At 39.2% G+C, this 26,158-nt stretch overlaps 1 protein-coding gene and 1 non-coding gene across 4 annotated transcripts in view; one reads left to right on the top strand and one right to left on the bottom strand.

Annotated features, from left to right (window-relative positions):
• Nucleotides 1-873: 873 nt before the first annotated feature.
• Nucleotides 874-26,158, bottom strand: part of Stx11 (syntaxin 11) — a 47,006-nt gene continuing 21,721 nt past the window's right edge. For 2 of the 3 annotated variants that reach the window (XM_046450799.2, XM_046450813.2), the window contains one exon: nt 874-4,380. In XM_046450799.2, the coding sequence (XP_046306755.1) occupies nt 3,512-4,380 (869 nt within the window). In that variant the 3' untranslated portion in view covers nt 874-3,511. The remainder of the gene's footprint in view (nt 4,381-26,158) is intronic. The other variant, XM_046450807.2, reaches the window with a different exon arrangement.
• Nucleotides 24,072-24,177, top strand: LOC124096994 (U6 spliceosomal RNA). The gene has a single exon (XR_006853072.1). It is a non-coding gene; the product is annotated as a U6 spliceosomal RNA (small nuclear RNA).

The raw sequence follows: 26,158 nt of genomic DNA, 5'->3' as shown, positions 1-26,158 counted from the left end.
GTACCTTTTCCAGAGGAAAAAACTGGCATATCACCTGCTGCCTGGGTTGGCAGTCAGAGCCTGGAGGATTGGGCAAGGGCTTGGGCGGGGACAACTGATGCCTTCTCCATGAGTCGTGATCCAGCCTCAACAACCCAGACCTCCATCGGGGACTCTCTGACTCACATCTTGGGAAAACATCAGGAGAAAGCACTTGGCCAAACTGAGCAGAATAGCTTCCTTCTGTTTACCTGCTTTCTGTGGAACATAATTCTTTTTCAAACATAAGAGTGCAAAGGAATTCAAATACCACTGTAAAATACCATCATTAAAAAGTTTTATCATTGTAGGGAAAAAAAACTCTAATGTTCAAATAAGATAGGATCTTGGGTTATTTATTACATTTTATTAAAGACTGTTAACAGAAGAATAAGTTCTTTATTTTTTTTCTTCTAAACTTCATACCTATTTATTTACTTGGGTCACTAAGAGCTCTCTCAGTTGAAGAGGAAATTCTGTAACAATAATGAAACACAATGTTTAACATGTGCCAGGCACTGTTTTCCACACTTTTACATTTTTTGGTTATTTACTTCTCATAACAGCTCTGTTAAAGGTAGGTGCTATTATCCCCATTGTATCTATGAGGACACTGAGGCTTGAATAATGTGTTCAAGTCATACAGCTAGTATATGGCAGTCAGGCTTTAAACCTCAGCATGGGGTCCATAAGCTGTAATGCCATCATGCCACCCTCAGGTGGTTACTAACCAGGAGAAAGAAAAATCCGTCCCTTTCCATAGACGACAGTCTTCTCATTCTCTTGTTACAATCAAGTGAAGTCTTTACTTAATTCTCCAAGTTCAAATGAAGAATTTTAAAAATACACAGAGCCCAAACACATTTACTTTTTTTTCTATCAATAAATATTTATTGAATTAAACAAAATATTTATACATCACTTTTAACAATTTTCTTTTTCCAAAATACTCATTTTGATAGAAAAAATATTGTCAAAGGTATTATTTTTAAGAAAAACTGAATATAGAAAATGGACAGCAAAAGATCAAAATGCATCTCCTGTCACTTGATTTTGTGACCACACAATACTATTTTGGGAGCACAAACATTGACACTGTATTCAGCAAATATATTTCTTTTTCTTTAAATGATCCAGTACATTTTTAAAAATCCCATCTTGATAACTATAACTTTTTTTTTTTACAAATGCCTATTTATAGACATTACTTGTGCCATTTAAAGACAAAATTAGTGAAACTATTTTTATGAAAATTGAAGCAATTGCTAGTATTGTTTTGTATTTCATTATCTACTAGGTTAGATTAATGAATACTTTGTCCTGTCTGGAGTAAACAACAACAACAGAAGTATATAGCAAATATTTAAAAATATAACTTAAACCCTTAGTAGTTCGAAAAGTCAATCTTCTCAGTTTACTGTAAGAATTAGGATAATTCGTATAAATACATGATTTACAAATTATAATATACTCTAACATATTTACTTTTATGATGATTCTAAGCAAAAAAAAATATTTTAGGGTTTATATATTTTTTTTTATTTTGAGTTTTATTTATTTATTTATTTGTAGCACTGGGGATAGAACTCAGAGCCTCCCTCATGCTAGGTATATTAGGGTTCAAATGAGTCCAGTTTGTGAGCTGTCTTTTCTTGTGGGAAGAGGCTGGAGGTCTCCACTTATTTTATTTATTCATATATAAATAAAAAAATATATATATAAATTTTTTTTCCTACAGTGAAAACTACCACAATGGAACTGTATGAAGACTCTTTCCCTTGCTATAGGGAGGAGTGTATTAAGTCAAAGGGGAAACATATCCTTGGAGTTAGCTGGAAAGAAACTGAGAGAAATCTGAGAAAAGTCTGGTGGGACCCAGTTTCTACAATTGTCATATTTACACCATGAAATATGTTGTAGGTAGGGCTAGACTTACCTGGTCTTAAGCAGGTCAGGCAGTGAGCCTCAAAGAGTTCACATTCTACTCTTTCAAAAAAATCTTGTCTTCTGGAGGGCCTGAGAAATATGACTGCTGACTAAAATTGCTTCTGTATTAAATAAGGGGAAAAAGAGTTAAGAGTTGACTCAGAAGAAACACTAGAAGCATGGTAAATGAAACCAAATCTTAAAACCTGATGACTTTGCTAAGTTGTTATAACTCGGGAGAGAAAGCAAGACACCTGTAGCTAAATTCTTTGAGTTTATCATTTTCCCCCTGTGCTCAGAGATCCATCTAGATGGTGTAGCCTCAAGTAGCCTAGTGGGGGAGAAAATTAGTAATAATTGAAAAAGTAAGCCGAGATTTAAATGGTCAAGATACAAATGTTTAAAATGGATATTTATAATATGTTTTAAAGTTTACTTGAAAAACAGAATTATTTCATTTTAAATTACTCCATCTTAATGTACAAAAGGAATGGTCTACCATTAAAACAAAAGCACTATTTCCAAGAACATAATTTTATTGTCTCTGGTTCCATATGTTTTCAGCCTTTAACACCTGTCTTTACTAACATAACCAATACAGAGTTTTTCAAAATATAATTTGGATCCAAATTGGACTACGAAGAAGCAGATTGGAGGGAGATAAACTCAAAACAAGCAAACTAATACCAACAGCCAGGAAAAGTGTTTTTCTTAATATTTATATACATATTTACAAAGTAACGATAAAGCCAATTGGTCATTATGTACATGTTAGTGAATATTAGTATTTTACATTTACATACATTTGTGTATATGCAATCAAGTAAAAAAGTAAATTTTAAATAAATCTTATCTGTGAAAATACATAAAATATGACTGATATATACTTCTATTTGAGTGCTTCTTCAATATTCAGTGCTTAAAATTATTTGGAAAAATAATCACAAAATCTATTGTGGTAGAAGGTATTAAAAGAGAAAGTTATGGGATAGAAAGCGTTCCATGTGGGTTTTATTGATAGGGGAGGTGAGGAGAAAGGTCTACCTCTAGGCCCAAATCACATATCATAAATCAGATGACTCAGAAATGCAGAAATCCCATTTTTTCCCCAAGATCAATTTCACCAGAAATTGGACAGAACCAACACTTTCAGGACAAGACAAACGAATTTAAGTTTTGATGATGAGTTCATACTGTGAGTGAATGTAAAATCGACCTTCTCCTTGAGCTTCAACAGGAAGCGTGCTTTGGACGTCAACCCTATGGTCAGGTCCAACGTCAGTTCCTTAACCTTTGGTGGGAGAGGAAAGATGCAGTGTCATTTAATAATGCAGTGTCACACAACTTGCCCTGCACAACTTCACTAGGAATCTGTCTTCACCGAAAAAACCTTGGAAGGTATCAGCTATCTCCTTCCGCAAGAGCTGGGTTCCAATTCTTGAGCCTCTCGTTTCTTCTTTTCTAAGGATTTGGGAGCCTCTCAGCCCAGTGCAGAGGACCTGGCCACTGACGGTCCTTTCCAGGGTGGCTCGGGCTAGGGATGGGTGGTGGAGGTGTGGGCCAGCTGCTAGTTGAGGCACGGGCAGCAGCAGCAGCAGATGGTCCAGCAGGGGACCTTCCTCTGGTACTGCAGGGTCTTCCGCACCTGCTCCTTGGCCTCGCCCGTGTAGTCCAGAGTCTTCTGCACATTGAGCTCGATGACATTCAGCGTGTCTGCCTGCTCCTCCACCAACACTGCCATCTGCAAGAAGAGCTCATGCACGTCGCGGATGCGGTTCTCCAGTCGCAGCAGCTCACGGTGGCGGCTTTCGATCTCGTTGAGGGCGGCCCGCGCGCCCTTCACATCGGCCAGCAGGTTCTCGGAGAACACGTCCCACTTGCCCTGCTCAAACATGTCCTCGATCTGGTCGCCCGAGACGTCTTTGCCCATGATCTCCAGCTGTCGCTGGATGCGGATCTTGCAGTTTTCGCGTTGCTTCATCTCCGCCTGGTTGTACTCGTGCATGGCCTGCTGGAAGGTGCGGGTGAGCGCGCTGTACTGCGCCTGCGAGACGCGCGCTACCGCAGAGTGCGCCCCGTTCTGGGCCTCGGCGGCCTGGCTCAGCTCCTTCATGGCGCGCAGCTTGCGGTGGATGCTCTCGCCCCGAGTCTTGATGGCCTTGGCAATGGAGTTGGTATCGCGCTTGATGCTGCTGAGACGCCGCATGGACGTGAGGAAGCGGACGTTCTGCTTTCCCAGCCGCTTCACGTCGGCCATCAGCAGCTGGTTTTCATCCTGAATGTCCTGGATGTCTCGGTACAAGGACTCCAGGATGTGGTCAGTCTCAAACACGAAGTCCTCATGGGGCAAGTCGAACTCATCATCCCCATCTGGGAACTGCTGGTCATAACTCTTGGACAACTCCAGAAGTTCTGCTAGCCGGTCCTTCATGTTGCCTGCAAAAAGAGATGCACAGGTTAAATTCCTCTAGCGACAGTCAAACATTTGCATTCAGGGGACTTGAAGCTTAAAGAAAAGTTCTGATCAGTGCTCCTAATTCAATGCACCGAAGAAGCTAGATGTTCTCTAGCATTTTGCTCACAATTAAAAAAAAATATGACTCAAAGGCATGAACAGTTGTGTTTTTACAGTGTATAGGCTTCCGCAGTTCAATATCACAGGACAGCAGAATTCAATCAGCAATTGAAAATTTTAGATTGTTTTGGGAAACAATCTTGCCTTCCAATCATTGCAATCAAAACAGATACAGAAAAAAATATGAAAAGTCTTGTAAACATAGGAATTTTTCCCCCTCCTTTTTTTCTTCCTTTCCTCCTTTCCATCCTTCCCTCTTCCTTCCTTCCTTCCACCTGCTCACTCTTTCTCTTTCTTTCTATTTTACCCCCAGAGCCACTAGCATGCTATGCAAGCACTCTGCCACTGAGCTACACCCAAGCCCCACTGGGACTTTTGAATAAGAACAATTTATAAGGTCTTGGGACCAACACTAAATGTTCCTAATTTTGTGTTAGCATTTGTGAGCATTCCTTCCTGTACAGAATAACTCTTAAAGTAGTTATTGTATAAATCACAGCTTAAATTTTTTCCTCTTAAAATATTGTGAAAATAAAACATTCTTGAAGTAAAACAACAAAAATATAAACAGATTAAATCTAATAAGAAAGTACAGTACAAAATTTGGAAATATATGCCAGGTGTGGGCTGGGGATATATAGCTTAGTTGGTCGAGTGCTTGCCTCACATGCACAAGACCCTGGGTTCAAAGCCAGGTGTAATGGCCTACACCATAGTCCCAGCATCTGGTAAAGCTGAGGTGGGATTAGTGAGTTTAAGCTCAGCCTGGCCAACATAGGCACACATGGTATAAAACAAAAATTGACATTTCCCTAATATCATTCTCTAATTCCCTAATGGTAAACATCATTAACAAAACTGTTTTTTTAAAAAAACTTCTTATATGGAAACTTCAATCATACATAGCCTTACAGCAATAATATAACCACTCTCATTTATACATCATGCAGCAATATTTGCCCACTTTTAATGGTTTTTTTGAAACAAGTTGGCAGCTCAGGCAGAATTTTTGATAATTTCCCTGCTTATCAAGGCAAAAATGATGTTCTCTATATGCATATTTTTCTAGTGAAGTGACAAACTTTTATTTTTAGTACCATGCATATAAGCCAAAGTAGGAGATATTTTGCCCTCATACATGAGACTTCATGGCTAAAGAGATTCTCTTGCTATATAATTTGCAGAAAAAAGTGGGAAAGTAGTAGTGCTTAATGGCTGTAAAATCTATCAGCAATTTTGATCTCAAATTAAAAGCTTCTTTCAAGCTGAGGTAATCAATTTTATATAGCACCATTAATGGAATGCTGACAAGCTGGATTTAGTGGTAAATGGAAACTCGTGACATATTAACCATAGCCTCCATCTACCATGATCATTATTTACATAAATTAAGCAGAAGCATTATTCTATGGTAGTGATTTTAAAGGTAATACATTTTCCTGCTTAAAATGTCATTTCTGCTATCTGGTGACTAAAATCAATACCAGACCATCTCAACAAAGGGGAGAGCAACTCCCATTTCAGTCTGATTGAGAGGGGGAAAAAAACCAGCCTGGGCCAAAACTATGCGTTATTTGGGCCTGAATGTCTTGATATTAAAATATTTTCTCACTTGGAACAAAAACATCTTTTCTCTTCCTAGATTTTTTATTGTTGCATTATAATTATACACAAAGATGGGATTTGTTGTTACATATTCATACATGCACATAATATAGTCTGGCCAATATCATTCCCCAGCACTTCCTCTCCCCTCTCCATCTTCCCCAGACCCCAGGTTCCTTTCCTCTACTGATTTCCTTTTGATCTTCACGAGATCCCTGCCCTGTACCTTTCTTTTCTTTTTTCCTCTCTAGCTTCCACATGAGAGAAAACAGGACCCTTGACTTTTTGAATTTGGCTTATTTTGCTTAAAATAATGGTCTCCAGTTCCATCCATTTTCCTGCAAATGAAAATTTCATTTTTTCTTTATGACTGAATAAAACTCCATTATATGTGTACACACATATATGTATATATACACATATGTGTGTGTTATGTGTGTGTGTGTATCAAATTTTCTTTATACTTGGAACAAAATTTAAGCAAATCAGAATTTAGAGGGAAATTATAATATTAGGCAGATAGTAGGTTAGTTTGCTTAACCCATTAAAATTATTTTTTAAATTTGTTTTTGTTTTTTTCTAAACATTTTTTTAGTTGTAGGTGGACACAATACCTACCTACCTTTTTCTTTCTTTTTATGTGGTGCTGAGGATCAAACCCATTGCTTCATATATGCGAGGCAAGCACTATGCCACTGAGCCACAATCCCAGCCCTAAATTTATTTTTAATTGACACATTACATAATGGCTTAATCAATCTAAGCATATGTATCTCCTTAAATAGCATTTCTTTATGGTAAAAGCTTTCAAAATCATTTCTTCTAGTTTTTTTAAACATAGAGTACGTATTTTTTTAAAACTAACAACAACAAAAAGCCCTAAAATACCAAGCACTTGTGCAAACACAATGAAAAGACATCTCATTTTAGGAAGAAATGTAAATGACAGAGATCATACAAGTAGCTGATACAGACTGGGTGCTTACTGTGTGCCTGGTACTTTCTGGGTACTTTTCATGTGATACCCTCCTCAGTCTTCATACAGACTATGAAGTAGGTTATAGTTAGTATCAGAAGATTCAGGAATTAATCCCAGGTCACCAGTAAATGAATAGTCAGACTCCAGGATAGTTCCACCTCACCACTATACATAAAAGTATCTTTGTAATGGTTAATTTGAATTGGCAACCTGATTGGATTAAGAGATGCTGATGGTTAAGAGGCTTCTGGGGGTGTCATAAGGCTGTATCTAGGAATGATTGGCATGTGGGATAGTAAACTGAAGTGGAGACCCTCCCTAAGCATGGACAGCACCATCTGATAGGATGGTGGCTTGGATGGAATAAAAAAATGGAAGAACAAGGAAGCACAGCAGATGCTAGCTCAATTCTTCTTGAAGGGGTTCTTGATTGCTGCTGCAATTGTCTGAGGATATCAGACTCTTGCTTCCTCACTTTTCCAAAGTGGACTCTGCCAGTGATTCTTGAGGGAGCTTCCAGAAGCCTTCAGTCTTGAACTAGGGTAGCACTCTTGATCTCTCTTGTTTGGGGGCTTCAGCCTCTTGGATTGTGCAGCTACTGGTTCTACCAGCTCTCTAGCCTGTAGGTAGCCATTGTGGACGATCCAGCTTCTGGTCACCTAAGTCAACCCAATAAGCCTCTTTTTATAATCATATTTCCTGTTGATTCTGTTCCTCTAGAGAACCCTGACTGATATAATCTTTAACAAATGTATAAAAGTGCATTCATAAAGAATTTCACTATTAAACAAGAAATACAACTTAAATAGTTGAGAGACTTTTTCTTTTTTCCCCACCAAATTAGCAGGAACTTTTAAAATAAAAAAATATATATTTTAAATGGGTAAGGATTCTGAGAACTCTCAAAAGCTTGCTGACAGGAAGGTAAATTGATAGAAACTTCCCAGAGGATGGCTTAGCGATATGTACTGAAAGCTTTGAAAGTGTACATTTGTTTTGACCTATGTGCAATGCACTCCAAGGTTATATGCAAAGAAGTTTGATGCTCATAACTATAAACATTTTTATCACCACATTGTTTTTACAAAAATTAAAAAATGGGCTGGTAATATAGCTCAGTTGATAGAGTGCTTGTCTTGCGTACACAAGGCCCTGGGTTTGATCCCAAGCACCAAAAAGCACCAAAAAAAAAAAAAAAAAAGAAATTAAAATGATTCAATGCATAATAATGAGACTGCTAAATGAACTGCAGAGTTTAGAAGGCTAGCTATAATGACATGGAAAGCATAAATACTCTCTTAGGTAGAAAAAGAAAGTAATCAGAAGAGAATGTGGAGAACTCCCACATATGTATTCTGAAATAAAGGGTTAAATAATACACATCAAAATGTTAATTGCAATTTTCTTTGGGTCACAAAATTCTAAAAGAGATTTTAATTATTTCCTTGTGCTTTTCCATATTTTCAAAACTTTTATGTCCATGAAGATTTCATAATTAGGGATAACCCCATAGAAAACCAGAAGTTCTATTTGTTTTAAAGTTGAATCCTTAACTCCTTCGTTAAGGTGTACACATTACAATCGGGTTCACACCTATGGTATCTGGAAAAGAACATTGCCTAGCTAGCATGGAGTTGATCTGTATGCATCTGGTAAGTTAGCATCCAATGCAGTCTACTACTCAACAGATGGAAGGAATGAAATTTTGACAAACAAGATAAGAATGGATGACAGATGGCTTCCTGGCATCCTGGCCAAGGCTTACAAGGCACCACAATGGAAGGTAATGGGTGGTGACAGGGCAGTGCTACACACCAGGACAGTAAGGATCTGTCTGTAGCTATCCTACTGGTCTAGCCAGGTCCTGTGCATTCTGCTGCTCTTCTAAATCCATGAAAAAACTAAGTGGGGAAATCATCTCATTCACATTATAAAGAGCAAAGTACAGTTCAAACCATACAGGAAGTATTCTTGGAAGATGTTCAAGGGCAGTCAATCATTCCTTCTTGGGATCTAACAACCTCGCCACTGTTAAGTCCTCAATCAGGTGAAGCTTAGGTTCATCTGAAGGCCCAAGTCCATGACTATAAGGAGAGAGAAAGGAAGGGCCAGGGGATATGGAGATCCTCTAGACAAGTGCAGGCCAGGAAGAGGCCTTCCTGTTGCCTTCCCCTGCACCCTTCCTGGCCCAGCTCAACCAGCCCCAAGGGAGTGGGTCTCTCACACACACAGAAGGTCTCCTGCTTGCCAGGGAGTGAACAAAAGGAAAGTTACTAAAAGCCACCTGACATTTCTGAAAATCTCTCCCAAAAGGTTAGAAATATATACCTTGCTAAACTTACATCCAAATATAGAAATGGACACAAAAAGAATATCAAAACAATGGTCATATCCAGCAGCTTGATTTTGTACTGAGATACTAAAAAGAGAACTATGGTAAATGACAAAGAAAACCCAAACGAATCCATTGGCCTGCATGTCTCATGTGATAAAAGATGATACAATAGACTTTGGTAAACTGTTTTCGTAAAGTTGCTAAAACAAGTCCTGTTTTGATTCACATGGAGGTGAAGAATACAAAAGAGAATTTAGAGCCAACTGCTAAATCTGTTTGTGCTTTCCAGTATTCTTCTTAAGTAACTCATATAAGCTGTCTTGAAAACTAGATCCAATAGGAAGGAAGACAAAATTACTTAAGCCTCCTTTCTTTGAGCAATAAAATTTTATGTAAGAGAAAACAAAGGAACAAAGGTACAATGGTAGCTAAGTGGCTTTCAGAGCTTCAAACACATCAGATGCCTGTGCCACCAGCCCTTCTGATCCAGTAGGTCTGGAATGATCCTCAGGTGATTCTAATGCGCACGTGAGCCATTCCACAGATACCCACTGTGGCAGACTTTAATCCTAAATGTCATGCATTTATGAAGAACTTTAATAGTCCCCAGGCCAGGGGCAATCTTAATGAACAGAGAATTGATAGGAAAGCAAAGGGGCAGAACTACTGTCCTTTCTCTCCTGTGAAATGCCAGTGGCTTTCATAAGCACTGTCTCCTGGCTCCTTGGGATGGACAGAGGGTGGATTACAAATCAAGGTCAATTGAGAGCTCACCTTCAATCTAGTGAGTCATGAAGACAATCTGAAGACCCAAAGGGAGAGTAACCAAGAATGTTAAAGAGAGTTTATTCCAACCCCTTTTTATGTACCAGTGATGGAACCCAGGGGTACTTAACCTCTGAGCCAGATCTCCAATGCTTTTTTATATTTTATTTAGAGACAGGATCTCACTGAGTTGCTTAGGGTCTCATTAAGTTGCTGACACTGGCTTTGAACTCATGATACTCGTGTCACAGCCTCCCGAGCTGCTGGGATTACAGGTGTGCACCACCACGCCCAGCCCAACCTCTTTGTTTTTGAGTGAAAATTTGTAATTATTGCAGATGATGACCAAAGGGAACTATGAACAAAATTGAAGGTTGGGCTTTGCTATCACTCATTATGGTGTCTGAATAAGTTCTCTACCTGCATCACAGTGAACAATGATGGATGACAAACCCCATTAGCTAAATATACTGGCCTAGGATCTTGGCTTCTAGATTCTGCCAGGAAGAATCTACTGTGCTTGGCACATAAAATCTTGACCTTTTCTTGTTTTTTTTTTTGGGGGGGGGTGGGGTGGGGCAGTGCTAGGGATGAAACCCAGGGCTTCATGCATGCTAGGCAAACTCTCTACCACTGAGCTAAAATTCCAACTCTGTTGTGACATCTTCTTTCACATCAGGAAGAAAAGATTCAGAAAGCAAGTTTCTACATACCTTTGAAGATCAATGAATGGGGGTGATAACTACAAAATAACAAATATCCAGGATGCCACAAAGACCTACTGTGGAAGCCACTGTTCCCAATTTATCCCTAAGCAAACCACTTACAAACACTATGTACAGTCATATTTCTGATCATAAAAGAGACACTTTGTGCCTACTTACTCTAGAGGAACAAGAAAAAAAATTGCTCAGTGCTGGGGTTATAGCTCTGCAAGCCATCATTTACCCTACCAGAGGCCCTGGGTTTGATCTCAGTATTGCCAAAACCAAATGAACCAAAAGCAGAACAAGACAAAACAAAAATGGGGAGTGGGGGGGAGAGAATAGGGGGGAGAGAGAGAAAGAGAGAGAGAGAGAGAGAGAGAGAGAGAGAGAGAGAGAGAGGAAGAAGAAGGAGGAGGAGGAGACTGTTCATATATCCTTACATGGTAAAATGTGTCCTTTTACTCCATACCCACCCCATTCATGTGTAGAAGACCTAAGACTGGTACCTCATATGTGATTGAGGCCCAATTCAGTATGACTATGTCCTCATAAGAAGAGAAAATTTGGACAGATGTGCACACACAGAGAGGAAGGACCATGTGAAGATAGAGAGGAAAATGACTATTTGTAAGCCATGGAGAGAGACCTCAGAAGAAATCAACCCTGCCAGAACCTTGATCTTGAATTTCCAGCCTCCTGAACTATGAGAAAATAAATTTCATTTTTTAAGCACCCAGTCTGTAGTGCTTTGTTATGGCAGCCCTAGTGTTAGAGTCTGGATGTGAGGTGTCCCCTAAAATCTCACATGTGAGACAATGCAAGAAGGTTCAGAGGAGAAGTGATTGGGTGGTGGTGGTGGTGGTGGTGGTTGTGAGTCTTAACCCAATCAGTAAATTAATCCTCTGATAGAGATTAACAGTGGTAACTGAAGTGGTAGGGTGTGGCTGGAGGAGGTGGGAAGTGGGGCGTGGCTTGGGGTATATATTTGGGTCTGGTGAGTGGCCTCTGTCTGCTTTCTGATCATCATGTGAGCTGCTTCCCTCTGCTGCACTCCCCCACCATGACGTTCTGCCTCACCTCCAGGCCCAAGGAATGGAGCCTGCTGTCTGTGGATGGAGACCTCTGAAAACATGAGCCTTCAAATAAATCTTTCCTCTACACTTGTTCTGGTCGGGTCCTTTAGTCACAGCAGTGAAAAAGCTGACTAAAACACCTAATAAACTAATACACACATTAAGTAAAATTTACCTAATATCAAGAAACAAACGTTTTCCCCGTTCCACAGCAATTTGTTCAAGTATTTTATAAGAGTGAGAAACCTCAGATATGTGGATATACAATGCAAAGCACAGCAAGGCACAAATCAAATTATGTGAGGTTTGTTTCAGAGATCAATTTGTAGAATACAGGAAGTAAAAACAAACAAATGAACAAACCCCCCTCCAAAGCATGTAGAGTCCTTTCTTTCTGTATTTATGATAAAGAAATATTTTACATTTTATTTTGCTTTAAGTTCTGAAAGTTTAGGATTCTAGTTTTAACAGGAGTTAAAGTGCACATTTAGACACACATATCCACACGTGTGTATTCTTTGCATATGGTATTGAGCAATGTATGAAGCAGAAAAGGTCTTGCCCCTTTGAGCATCTCCCAACACTGTTCATGTTCTGATTTTCAGATTCCATGATAAGTGTCTCATAGGTCCTTATTTTATACCAATTTTTAGGTATTGTTAAAAGAGAGTGATGATTACAAATCAGAAGGTCCACCACTAACCCTAGGGGCCTCTGCAGACCTTTGTGTGTAAGGCCAGATAGTATTCCTGTGAAAATGACAAGAATACCCCTTTTTCTAGGTGGCTGAACCCCGGATCAGGGCATCTGCCTGGGAAGCTGAACATGGTATGAATCACCAGCCTTTCCCTCCTTGAAGAGATCACAACCTGTGTGGGTCTTTGTGGTCATTCTGTGTAACATTTCTCAATCACCTGGTCCAGTCCCTCCTGCCCAACCATCCCACCACAGTGTTTGGTAGGGAATGGGAAACTCCATAGGTACCATGTCACAGTAACTTAGCAATCACTTTTCAGCGCACACCACGGTGACAGCCTTAAAGGACAATGAGTGCATCTTCCCCAGCAGGCTGATTCAGATCCATATGTAATAATTTCATTCAACTGAGTAAAATTCAGTATTTTGCCCTATCCCTTAATTAAAAAAAAAAAAGGTCAGGTCTAACAGACAAAAATTGTCCTTTGATCTTCTAAAATTATAAACTAAGAAAAAAAAAAGAGCTCCTAAAAAGTCTTATTTTCTTGCTGCTCTAAAGTTAATTAAAAAAAAAAAATCCTGTGTTGGATCATACAGTTCACTGGGCAAAAACATTTAGTGTTGGTGAGAATGTGGGGAAAAGGCACACTCATACATTGTTGATGGGACTTCAAAGTGGTGTAACTACTCTGAAAAGCAGTATGGAGATTCCTCAGAAAACTTGGAATGGAACCACCATTTGACCCAGCTATCCCACTCTTTGGTTTATACCCAAAGGACTTCAAATCAGTATACTACAGTGACGCAGCCACATCAATGTGTCTAGCAGCTCATTCACAATAGCCAAGTTCTGGAACCAACCTAGGTGCCCTTCAATAGATGAATAAAGAATAGAATATTACTCAACCATAAAGAAGAATAACTTTATGACTTTTGCTGGTAAATAGATCAATGTGGAGACTATCATGCTAAGTGAAATAAACCAATTCCAAAAAAAACAAAGATCGAATGTTCTCTCTGATATGCGTATGCTACACATAACAAGGAGCGGGATTAACAAGGAGCGGATTAGATAAAAGAAAAGGAAGGGAAGTGGGGGATGGGAATGGGAAAGACAGTGGAATAAATGGACATAACTTTCCTATGTTCATATATGAGTACACTACAGTGAAACTCCACATCATGTACAACCACAAGAATGGAATCCTAATTAGAATGAGTTATACTCCTTGTATATATGTCAGAATACACTCTATGGTCATGCAGATCTAAAAAGAACAAATAAAAAAAAGAACACATTTGATATTTTCTTAGGATTCAAATTCAAGCACAATTTAAGAGTTTAAAGTGTTAATTGAAATGCATTATGTTTATAAAAGAACTAGAAGAAATAATAAATGTCTCTTTTTAACTCTTTACTCTGAAGCAACAACCAAGAAAGAATTCTTCAAAGCAATCTCCGCCTCTGCTCACTTGATGCTCCCTATGTCCCTACCTCTGAGTTCCCAGAATCAGAAGTGTCTGCCAATGAGTGAGCAGAAGTCAGCAGTATATTATGCAGAGTCAATAAACAGCCATCGAGCAACCAGGCTTTCACTTCTAGCCATATGCTTTCAGACACACTTTATAGAAATGCATCTTACATCAAAGCAGCTACCCAGTATAGATTTATAATTTTGCTTTATAGCTAATGTTGCAAGAAACTGTAAAGTGCAAAACAGTGATAAGCATCGTAACTCATTTAATCCTATGAAGTATTAGCATCATCCCCAGTTTATAGGTGAGGAAACTTGAAGCCTAAAGGGTGCAATAAACAATTTTCCTAAAGTCACACAGTTCATAAATGTGGAGCTGAGATATGAATTCTAAAAGCCTGACTCAAGAGTCCATCCACAATCCACAAAACCATGCTAGCTTATTTTTCCTGAGACATCTAAAAGGTTTCCAAAATCTCTAATCTTAAGGGAACTTGTTCCCTGAGGTTTTATATTTGGAATAATTAGCAGCATCTAATAACCTAATCCAGATTATCACATCAAAACACTTTCGACATCAGAATCACTACTTTCTTCTCTGCCCTAATTTCTTCATATGGGAGTTTCCTCAACTTTGCCACATTTCAGTTGTCGGGGCCCTCAATCAGGCAATATGTCCCCACAACTTTCCAAAGCGCACAAAATAATTCTGAAATAAGAAAGGACAAACACTTGGAGATTGAAGTTTTCAAGTTAGGTGCACAGAAGTGATAGAGTAAGTGAGACACTAAAGAGAGGAGGTCTAGGCTCAGACAACCTGTATAAGTTTTTCCACTTTTACATTAGTATTTGCAAACAAAAAGAGTTGTATCTTCCATCTGATTTGGCTTTGGCCCTGGAAGTTGAGGCAAAGTATTGGTTGGAAAATAAAGAGATCTATGTAGAAAAAGCAATGGTGGGAACACACTTAGATTCCTGTTTGAAAATTGTATACCTTTTTAACTCATGCCATGGTATTTCATAACTATTCTACAGAGTATCTCTTAAAAGAAGAATTCAAAGGAGATTTCAGAATCATCAATGATCTGTAATACTAGGTAAGGGAAATTTTACATTCCTTTTTCTATTCCCCTTCCTCTCAAAGTCTTTGAGCCATTAATCTAATCTTGTTATTAAGATTCATCTAATTGGGGCTGGGGATGTGGCTCAAGCGGTAGCGTACTCGGCTGGCATGCGTGTGGCCCAGGTTCGATCCTCAGCACCACATACAAAGAAAGATGTTGTGTCCGCCGAAAACTAAAAAATAAATATTAAAATTCTCTCTCTCCCCCCCCCCGCTCTCTTTTAAAAAAAGATTCATCTAATTAATCTAGCTAATATATTCCATTCATTCCACCTAAATTCTCCAAAAATAAAAAAATATTATTTTTGGCTGATAATTTTTACATGAGATTTTTCAACATCATCAATGCATGAGGTTTTTTCTTAGAAAGTGATTTACAATCCCTGAAGTTTCCTCCTTCAAATCTCAAATCTCATACACTTCATTGCTTCCTTAAAGAGTGGACACAATTTATTGATAACTCTAATGTCATTATTAACATCTTTGAACTGTGGGGTGATGCAGTTTTGTTTGCTTTCAAATGTTTCCCTCTCCCTAGAATTAAAATGTCCACCACTGCCTCAGTTATCTACATATACGACCACTGAGAGTCTTCTCCTTCCCCTTACAGATTGTGGCAGGTGAACATATTAGACCAAGCATTTAATAATGATGAATTAGGACTGGACCAGCATACCTTCAAGAATCAAGCTGCTACCTAAAGCAAGGAAGGAAAAACACTGATTGACACACTGAATGTCCACTATGAACCAGTCACAGGGAGAGGACAATTGATATTCAATCCATCAACAATTTTCATGATAACCCTGTAAGGAGGATAACATCATTTTTAATGTACTATATCTGGGTCCCAGGAAGTTAAGTTCTTTATCTGGTTCACTCAGTAAGAAAGGAAGAAGCCTGGGATTTAAGCTCACATATCTCCAGGTCCTGCGTTCATGTCCTTGCTACCTGCACTGCAGCTGTGTGAAGATAGAGGGTGTGCTGTGTCAGTCACATTCTTCCCATGACTCTCTCTCTCTCTCTCTCTCTCTCTCTCTCTCTCTCTCTCTCTCTCTCTCTCTCGCCACATCTTTTTGCCAAGAACCTTGGAGTCACTTATCTCCAGGATGGATCTGGGAGAAACAGCCCCTGTTAGCCCAGCCTCTTCTTTCTCTTGGAAGGGGCTACCACACACCTGAGTTCCCCTCTGCTCTGCTCCTGGTAAGGGTGAGAGAAGTCATCTCTGGCCAGAGCTTCTAGGGGAGGGTAAGTCCATGGAATTCTGAGTTCAGGATCTAAAGCACATTTTCAGACAAAAGCCACATCTGCCAGCCTGTCTCTCTCAGTAGCAAAGGTGGCATCTTGGCCTCCAACCGCTTTCTTCCTTCTCATTGCTCAACTGGAATGGAAATGGGGCAGGTGAGGGTGGCTACTTAATAGTGTTCTCTCCTCAATCAACCCAATAACCAAGCTGAATAAAATCAAAGAAGGTCAAAGCATAAAAAGACGATTATGATTATCTTGCACTGCGCCTTGATTTGAAAATGTGGAAAGAGAAGGTTGTTGCATTTAAGCAATCTACAAAAAAATGATGGAAAAAGATTATTAGTGAAAATAGTCTAGACTTTTCATTAATCTTAAATTAAGTAGGGGAATAATGGAATAGCATTTCCATTTGTAGCAATAAAATTTGAATATGGATGAAACATTTCATGAGGATGGCACATACTGGGATTTCAATAAATGACAATTATTATACTCAGGTAGTATACAAGCCAGGAAGGCATCAGATTATTTTACTATGTCCATCTATTAACTTATGTGATGACCATAGATTTATATCCTACTTCCTTGAGCTGGTTCCCCAGTGCCCTGTTCTTCCTCTCAACCCATCTGTACACACTTCTTGTGAAATCTTTCAAAAAGGAAAAGAAGGCAAGAAAAGGACTCAGTACGCAATCTTTGCTGCTCCTCTGATGAAGGGGTGAAGATCTTTTTTCAACTTCCTGAATTTGAGGGTGGCCACAAGAGTGGGATTTGCTTTGGTCACTCATGTTTGTAAATGTAAACAGAGGTTTACAAAGCACTTATGTTAAAAGGTTGCTACTAATACAACTCTAAGAAGAAGCCTGGGCTAACCTTCAGGAAGATGCGGCCAAGCTGTGTCCGTGATCCAAGCTGAGCACAGCCCCAAGCATGTCCACCAAATGACTGAGTGTGCATAAGTGAAGGAGAGACCAGTATAGTGCCAATCACAGCACTGTGAGAAAGACAGTTTGTTTTGGTACCAGGGATTGAACCACTGAGCCACATGCTCAGCTCTGTTTATGTTTTATTTTGAGACAGGGTCTTGCTGAGTTGCTTAAAGTCCTCACTAAATTGCTGAGGCTGGCTTTGAACTTGTGATCCTCCTGTCCTAGCCTCCTGACCACTGGGACTACAGGTGTGCACCACCACAAAACATTGTTTTTTAAGGCACCAAGATGCATAGCAGTTTCTTATGTGGCAAAAGCTAACCAATACAGAAACTGGTACTTAGAAGTGGCATCTAAAATATCTAAGACATTCAACATTGGCTTTGGACCCTGACTACTGGTGAAATGTGCTAAGGTAACTGTCAGCAAAAACTGGGAAGATGGCATGCACACTGTTAGAGGAGACTGGGAAAGAGGTGAGGAGATACTAGAGCAGCCAGGGCAAAGGTAGTTGATGCTATGGTTGAGCAAAACAACTGGACATGTGGTCACCTATGGCAGTGTGTAAAAATTGAAAATGCACAGTGAATTTTGATCAAGCTGCATGGATCTCCAGACTATTGAAAATGCTAATTGAGTGCTTCTAGCTACATTTAAGGTTCTGCAAGAGAGAGATGAGCTAAAAATTGAATTGTCTAGTTCATAAGCATTAGAGAAAATTGAAAGGAGCCAGACTTCTAAGATGGTAAAATAAAGCCATTTTAACTCTCCAGTCTCTTGAGCAGGAAGAAAAGATTCTCAAAATAAGAATGGGCCTCAGGGTGAAACCTTTGTTAAATTTAACGTAGACCATTGCAGTGAGACAAAAGGGGTTCTAAGACTCTTGAAAAAGTTGGGGACCTTCTTTTCAAAGGGCCTCTGGGTCCCCAAATTTTTATGAGCAGGAACTAATCTGAGGAAGCTATGTGGAAACAACAATAAGCCATCTCTCCTAGGAGAGGAAGAGTGTCTCAGAGGGCAGAGTCAAGAGCCATAGAGAACCTGAATCAGTGAGCTGCTTCTGAGGAGCCCAGCAGGATCCTCATCCAGGAGCCTCCTAGGCCGAGGGGTGGGGACCTGGCAGCACCTGCACATAACTGCTGTGGACCAGCTGTTGCATCCTATCCCTGTTTAGTTGTGTGCTTTCTCAAACAGAGTGTCTATTTTGGTTATCCTTTGCTCTATTCCTCCTTAAGTTCTGGGTGGGTATGGGGGATGCAGCCTACCTTTTTAGTGTACCATCTCAGAATCAAGAAGCTCTGCATCTGAAGAGCCAGGTAAGAGGAGGTCTGTCCATATCTGGATCTTATGCAGTCCCAAGACAAATAACCCTCTGCATCTAGAGGCTAATACCATAATCACATGAGATTGTGGAAATTTTAGGATTGGAATGAGCATTGTTTTTTTCTTTCAGGAAAAGTGTGAGTAATTTTTGCCAAAGGCAGAATACACTTGACAAAATACAAGATCACAAATTCTTAGCAATACATCAGCCCCCACTTATCTGTGGGAAATGCATTCTAAGTTGTTTTGCAGATGATAAAACTAGAGAGTGTAGCAAACCCTTTATAAACTCTATCTTTCCTATGTGTACATACATATGATGAGATTTAATTTATAAATGATACACAGGAAGAGATTAACAATAGCAACTAATAATGAAATAGAATAACTGTAACAAAATTGGGTGGTAATAAGTTATTTAAAACTAATGAATTATTTATTTCTGGAATATTCCATTTGATATTTTTAATAGACCACACCTGATCACAAGTACTGAAATCATTGAAAGAAAAACTGCAGGTAAGGGAGGACTTCAATACCTCTCATCAAAACAAAAAACAAAAAACAGTGTTAGTTCCTCTGTTTTTTGAATCTGGATTTGGCCACAAGACTTGCTTCAACCAAGAAGACAGGAGAACTCATACATGATGCAAACAGTTGCTTAAATAGTACAAGCACGTTGGGGCTGGCCCCTCTGACCACAGGGAGTACTGGAAGGAAGTTCAAGTGAGGTTCCTGGAGGATGAAGACCACATGGAGAGAGAGGCCAGCCCCCAGCTGGCCCCTACCACAGCACTATGACTAAGCCCAATTGAGGCCAGAACCCAGAGCCTGCTATCTGCCAGATTCTACTGCAGATGCCTTATGTGGATCAACTCAGGATAAATAATGAATTGTTATTTGGGGGTGATTTGTTATGCTAAAAAAGCTAATGGATGCATCTTCTTTGGGTTTCTCTATAAGATTTGGTTTGCTCTATAAGATTTCTCTATAAGGTTGCTCTATAAGATGCATTCCTTAAAGACAAATTAAGAAGCTGATATGAATCATTAGGAAAAAAAACCTTAATTTTTGGAAAGTAAATTCTCATGCATTTAAAACAAAAGTTTATTGCTACAATTTAAACAAGCAAACATAAGCAGCAAGTGCCAAGTAATTGTCCTGATGGTGTATGTTACCTACCTGCTGATCATGGTCTAAATTATATATCTGATTTAAATTCAGTATGCATTTATGATATTCTATTCCTATTTATGCAAAAGTTAAAATGAAGCATATACTCCTTTTTAAAGCACATGTTTCTTAAATGTCTGAGGACAGCCCTTCCTTTCCTTTGGAGGATTGTGTTCAATCATGATGAACAGCTAAATAATGATGATCCCACACACAAGCACCCTCCACAAAAAGGCTCTGAGAGATTGTTTGATGCACAGTATGTTACAAAAGATCCTTGAGCTGTGGGGTCAGGATAGCACACAGATACCTGGTGGTTTTAACCTTAGCCAAGGTTCAGTCTGATAAGAGGTTTTGAGAACTCGACGAGCCAGCTTTGAAAAGGAGGTGGGTAGGTTCAAGTGTATCACAAGACTGTTGCTAGATCACCCAAATATAAAGAGCAGAGGACAGGCACAGTGTGACTTTCTGATAAAGTGTCCCTACTGCCATTAAAAACTGGGCCACAGAAGTTTCTTGCCATCACACCATAAAGAACAGAAATTAGTGGATGTGAGCTAGCTGGATGAGGAATGTCATGGGTTGATTAGGGCCTCGTTCACCCTTCAGAATGTTACAGGGAATCAGGACACTTGTTTTTAGAGCTGTGGGATCTACTTAGAATTCTAAGTCTACTCAGAAGCAGAAGGGAGTGGCCACAGATGTCGCCTAGGGAGGCATACAGAGCCATATTCAGCCCCACCCTGCCATTGTTGGGCCTCACCTGGGTTTCTTGGCTGATTTCAGGGATCCCACAGTTAGAGGGAAATTTCTAACAGAAAGGTGTGATTCTTAGTAAATTAGTGCTTTCCAAGCCTGGGCTTATGCCACCTTTCTTTGTAAACCATCTTCTCTAAACCTGGTCTTTTCTGTATACGTGTAGCTGTTCCTGGCAGACAATAACCCCTCTGTATATGCTACCCCGTCTCATCTACTCATATGATTTTAATCCACTCAACTAATGTAGTTCCAATAGCCACCTGCATAAATAGTGCATTTTTTAATTAAATAACTTCTTTTCCAATGACCTTATGTAAAATCCTTTCTGATTATAAAAGCAATCCATGCTCTTTGTAACAATAATAAATCAAATAACACAAACTTGTTTGACATGAAAAGTAAACATTTTCCTTACTCCACACAATGATGCATAGTAACTATGAAAGCAACCAATAATAAAGATCGAATATATTCTTCCAGATTCTTTTCTTTGGTAGCAGGTTGTAAACAGGTAAGAGACAGTAGTCACAAGAATGGACCCTGTTCCTGTGAAATATAGAACATTTCCCTGGTAAACCACAGTTCTCAGGTTTCACATCCCTCAGAGATATAGGGCCACAGAAAAAGTCACACTGAACATTCTGCCAATAAAATTTTGTGCAGGTGAAATCACATAAAAAGAATACTGAGAGCAACCAGGAAAAGGAAATTCTAGAAAAGAGAACACTCATGTGCGCGTTCATGTTTGAGAATCTGAGGGTGGTGTCCACAACTCTGCATACCTCAGAATCACAAAAATATCTGGAAGAGCCTCAGCCAGTCTGAGGACTTCATGTTTAGTACTTATGAAGTCTAGGGCCAGGGTTTCTTTTGGGAGGAGATTAACAATTTTAGCTTAATAGGCATCTATAAGATGCATTCTTTAAAGACAAACTAGGAAGCTGATATAAATCGTGGGGAAAAAAAACCCATAATTTTTGGAAAGCAAATTCTCATGCATTTAAAACAAAAGCTTATTGCTACAATTTAAACAAACAAATATAAGCAGCAAGTGCCAAATAATTGTCCTGATGGTATAAACATCAGTGTCTCAGAAAGGGAAGGTTCCCCTCCCACCCAATTAATTAATGAGGATTTATTGTTAGTGGCTGTATATGGTGCAAAAACAACACATAGTCAGTAGAAACAGTACTTTTGAGTTTTGTATTTTGGTCTTTTCTCAGGCTAGTTCTATGCAGTACCATTGTCCCTCATGATGCTGGACAATGATAGTGAGCCATAGCTCCCAGTCAGCCAAAGGGTCATGTGTGGGAAAAACCCAAATTCTAAAGAGTCTTGCAGTGCTAAACTGTAATATTCAGTAGGTGCTGTGTGCTAAATGCATTTTTTACTTCCAGTATTTTAACTCCTAGTATGTTTACTGGGAACATAACCCCAATGTAGGTTGAAGAGCATCTGTATTTTGAAAACTCCTGCCATCCACAACCAGTTCCTCTCACCGGGTAGTTTATTCATGATTCTACAAGTACTCTTCCTTTGGAAGTATGCACAGATCCTATGAGCTAAAATGATCCTATGAAACCAAATCACTATCACTATTCTGTTTTCAGTTTCTGTATTACTCTTCTAACTCAGGTGACAGAATATGAATGTCCCATATTTAATAAACACCTCAGGGAAGTATGAGTTAGATGACTTGTACAAAAGAGGGTCAAGGAAAAAAAAACTCACTTAGCAGAATGACATTTTTATTTCAAAGTGAATGTCTAGTATGATACCCATCAAAGAGGACCTAAAAATTGCTCTTGTAGGGGGGAAAAAACCCTAAAATGCAACAGCTGACCAAATTTCACATATATTACCTAAATGTACTCTGTTCCTTGCAGCAATCATTCTGTTTAGAACTATATGGAATCAACACCTATAGATGTTGGGGTTGTGGGGTGGAGGCAACACCTGTACACTATGTAAACTTCTATTTTGGATAAAAGAATGGAGCATGTTTGCACTGGTATTGGCAATGTTCATAATAGGAATCAGTGAATAACTTCCTATCCATCTGAAGGCACAGAAAATTCTGTAGCTAAAGAACAGGCTATGAGTATCCATGCAGAATAATTCCTACCAACCATGAAATGCATACACATCAAACATGAGAACTCATTTTTCTTACTGTTGAGTAATATTTGTAATTAGATTTTAACACAACATTAAAATATCTCAATTTTATCAGCTAAAATATATGCAACAGCATAGAAATAAAAATGTAAAATTTTCAATAAAATATAAATTAAAATGTTATAAATTTAAAATAAGATTGATGAAATATTTAAATACAGACACAGCTGAAACTAAAACTGACTTATGTAACTTCCCCATCATCAACTGCCTGGCAGAGGGTTACAACATAGTGAAAGACAACTGGAAAGGTCACGAGGTAACATACCTTCAGTTTCCTGTGTATTTAGAAGAGATTTCTTAATTCAATCATCTAATAGCTTCAGGTTTAAATGAGGCTACTGCTGGGCATGGCGGTGCGTGCCTGTAATCCCAGCAGCTCAGGAGGCTGAGGCAAGAGGATCATAAGTTCAAAGTCAGCCTCAGCAACTTAGCGAGGCCCTAAGCAACTTCGCAAGACCCTGTCTCAAAATAAAAAAATAAAAAGAGCTGGGGATGTGGCTTAGTGGTTAAGTGCCCCTGGGTTCAATCCCTGATATAAGAATAAAATAATATATATGAGGCTGCAAAGTCAGAAAAACCAGCATGAACTCCCAGCTTCAGGCAAATTAGAGTAACAACAAGTAATAACCTCAGGAGGTCCCTACACACAGTATGTGACCCACAGTGAATGGATTCTCCACCAGTGAAAGTGTTTCCTTTAGATAATGCTTACATTTCTACTCATGTTGATAAATTCAAACATTTTCTGTGAATGTCAACAGGAAAAACTGCAAATGACAGTTGAGTCACACGCATCCCCCCAACCCCTTGGTCCATTCTTCTCTAGAGAAACTCCATTCTGGATGTCACCTCATCCCGCTTTCCTTCTGAAGGTGCCCTCCAAGCAGAGATGCCCTCGCCTCCCCTACTCCCTGGTCAAATTCAACCTTGCCCACTTAAACATCCCAGTCCTATGTTCCATCCTCTGTGTTTAAGATAATAAAGAACAATTTGGGGAAATATATCTGCTTGTATACACAAATAGCATATGTACCCAGAAAATAAGCATGTATTTGTAAAAGTGCCTTCTCTATTTGGGGTAAAATGGCAAACTGGATGTTACTTTTGCTCCCATACAAAACTCCACTGAGGGAACTCTCTCAAAGGTATAAGCCAACAGGGATTTAAAAAAAAAAATAGGAGTGCTCGCTTGGGCAGCACATATACTAAAATTGGAACGATACAGAGAAGATTAGCATGGCCCTGCGCAAGGATGACACGCAAATTCGTGAAGCGTTCCGTATTTTTTAAAATAAAGATGTTGTGTCCACAGAAAACTAAAAAATAAATATTATCTCTCTCTCTCTCTTAAAAAAAATAAGAGAGAAGAAAGGAGCAACACAATTTTAGAAGTTTTAAGGCAAATGAACAATTGATAACTAATTTAGCAGCTTTAAGAAAGATGAATTCTCAGCTAGCAGTGCAAAAGGACAAGAAACAACCTAAGTTACCCAGGAATCAGAATGAAAGGTTGGGTACCTATGGGAAAGGGGTGAAGGTGGGGAATAACAAATTGGTTCAGTTAGAAGCTTTGTTAAGAAGTGGGACTGGGGGCTGAGGATGTGGCTCAAGCGGTAGTGCGCTCACCTGGAATGCATGCGGCCCAGGTTCGATCCTCAGCACCACATACAAACAGAGATGTTGTGTCCGCCGAAAACTAAAGAATAAATATTAAAATTCTCTCTCTCTCTCTTAAAAGAAAAAACAAAGGAAGTGGGACTGTCTTCCAACCCCTGTTCCACATACACAGAAAACTATATTCTGAATAGGGTAAAAGAGAATACTGGGGTAGACATACTCAGCAAGAGACAGGAGGCTTGACCGGATCCATGAGATGTTGGACACCAGACTTTTTTGGGGGGCTGCGGGATACCAGAGATTGAACTCAGTGGGAATCAACCACTGAGCCACATCCCCAGCCCTATTTTGTATTTTATTTAGAGACAGAGTCTCACTGAATTGCTTAGCACCTCGCTTTTGCTGAGGCTGGCTTTGAACTCGTGATCCTCCTGTCTCAGCCTCTGGAGCTGCTGGGATTACAGACTTGCACCACTGCGCCCGGCTGGCACCAGATTTTTTTACTTATTTTTTTATTACCTGTAACTTAGAGGCAGGAAAATGAATATTCCTCGTCTATAGAGCAGAAAGACCGAAAAAGAAAGGTAAAGAATGTAGAAGGCTAGTTCTTCACATTCAAATTCTAAATGATAAGAATTCCAGGGAATGAATGTCCTATAAGTTTATGAGAAGGGGAAAGAAGGACAGAGAGGAGAGGGGGGCGAGGAGAGGGGGGGGGGGAGGAGAGATGGATTGGGAACGGAAGACAGAGAAAGGGAGGAGAGAAAAGAGAGAAAGAGAAGGGGAAAGAAAGAGGAGAGAGAGGCAAAAGGGGGAGAGGGAGAAGAAAAGTGAGAGAGAGAGGGAGATCTTATTTGTAAACATTAGGAGCCAAAATGCCTTGGATTTATACAAAGCAACATTGGAAACTAAAAAATAGTTTAACAATGCTTTAAACTTTTAAGGAAATGTGTCTCCAACCCAGAATTGTATACCCAGTCAAGATATTAAGCAAATGTAAAGGTTGAATAAAAACTTCAGATATTCAGTCTCAGAAGATTTTACAACCTATGGTAAATCATAAACTTTTTTTTTCTCAGAAAAAAAACAAGCAATGCTTTTCAACAAAACAAGGAAGCACAGCAAAAAAGAAACTAGATGTAGAATCCTAACAAGAGATGCAGGAGAGGATGCATGTGCCTTTCAGGGTGATGGAAAAGGGAAACTCTAAAGCCGCAGTAGTGCACTTGACCAATAAGACTATTGTCCAGATGAGGAAGGAAATTACAGATTTGTTCAGAAGGATGAAATTGATAGAATATTCCATGCATCAAAATTTCTGAAGAGATTTACACAATCTGAAGTTGATGAGGTTATAGGTATGTCCAAGTTTGAAAGAAAAAAAGAACAGATAATTAACTTCCAGGAAAGCAAAAAATATTGTATAGTTATGGGAAACTAATCATAGTACAATGTATAGCTCAGCTGTAATTAGTATTTTCATAATCAGAAAAATGTGATCATTCAGGATTGATCTAACTTAAATTATGATAGTTGTATTGGCGGGATGGGGCAGGCAGTGTGCACCCCATATGGAGAAGCAATAGCTAATGCCTAGCAATGAATGACCAAGAAATAGTTAATAAAAGGGTGTCACTTAGAGATGTGAAGT

Source organism: Marmota monax, unplaced genomic scaffold (genome assembly GCF_021218885.2).
Source record: "Marmota monax isolate L192 unplaced genomic scaffold, Marmota_monax_Labrador192_F-V1.1 WCK01_AAM20220418_F8-fsc00030, whole genome shotgun sequence".
Taxonomy (NCBI): Eukaryota; Metazoa; Chordata; class Mammalia; order Rodentia; family Sciuridae; genus Marmota; species Marmota monax.
The sequence above is the reverse complement of the archived record's forward strand: the minus strand, read 5'-3'. Positions and strand labels throughout refer to the sequence as shown.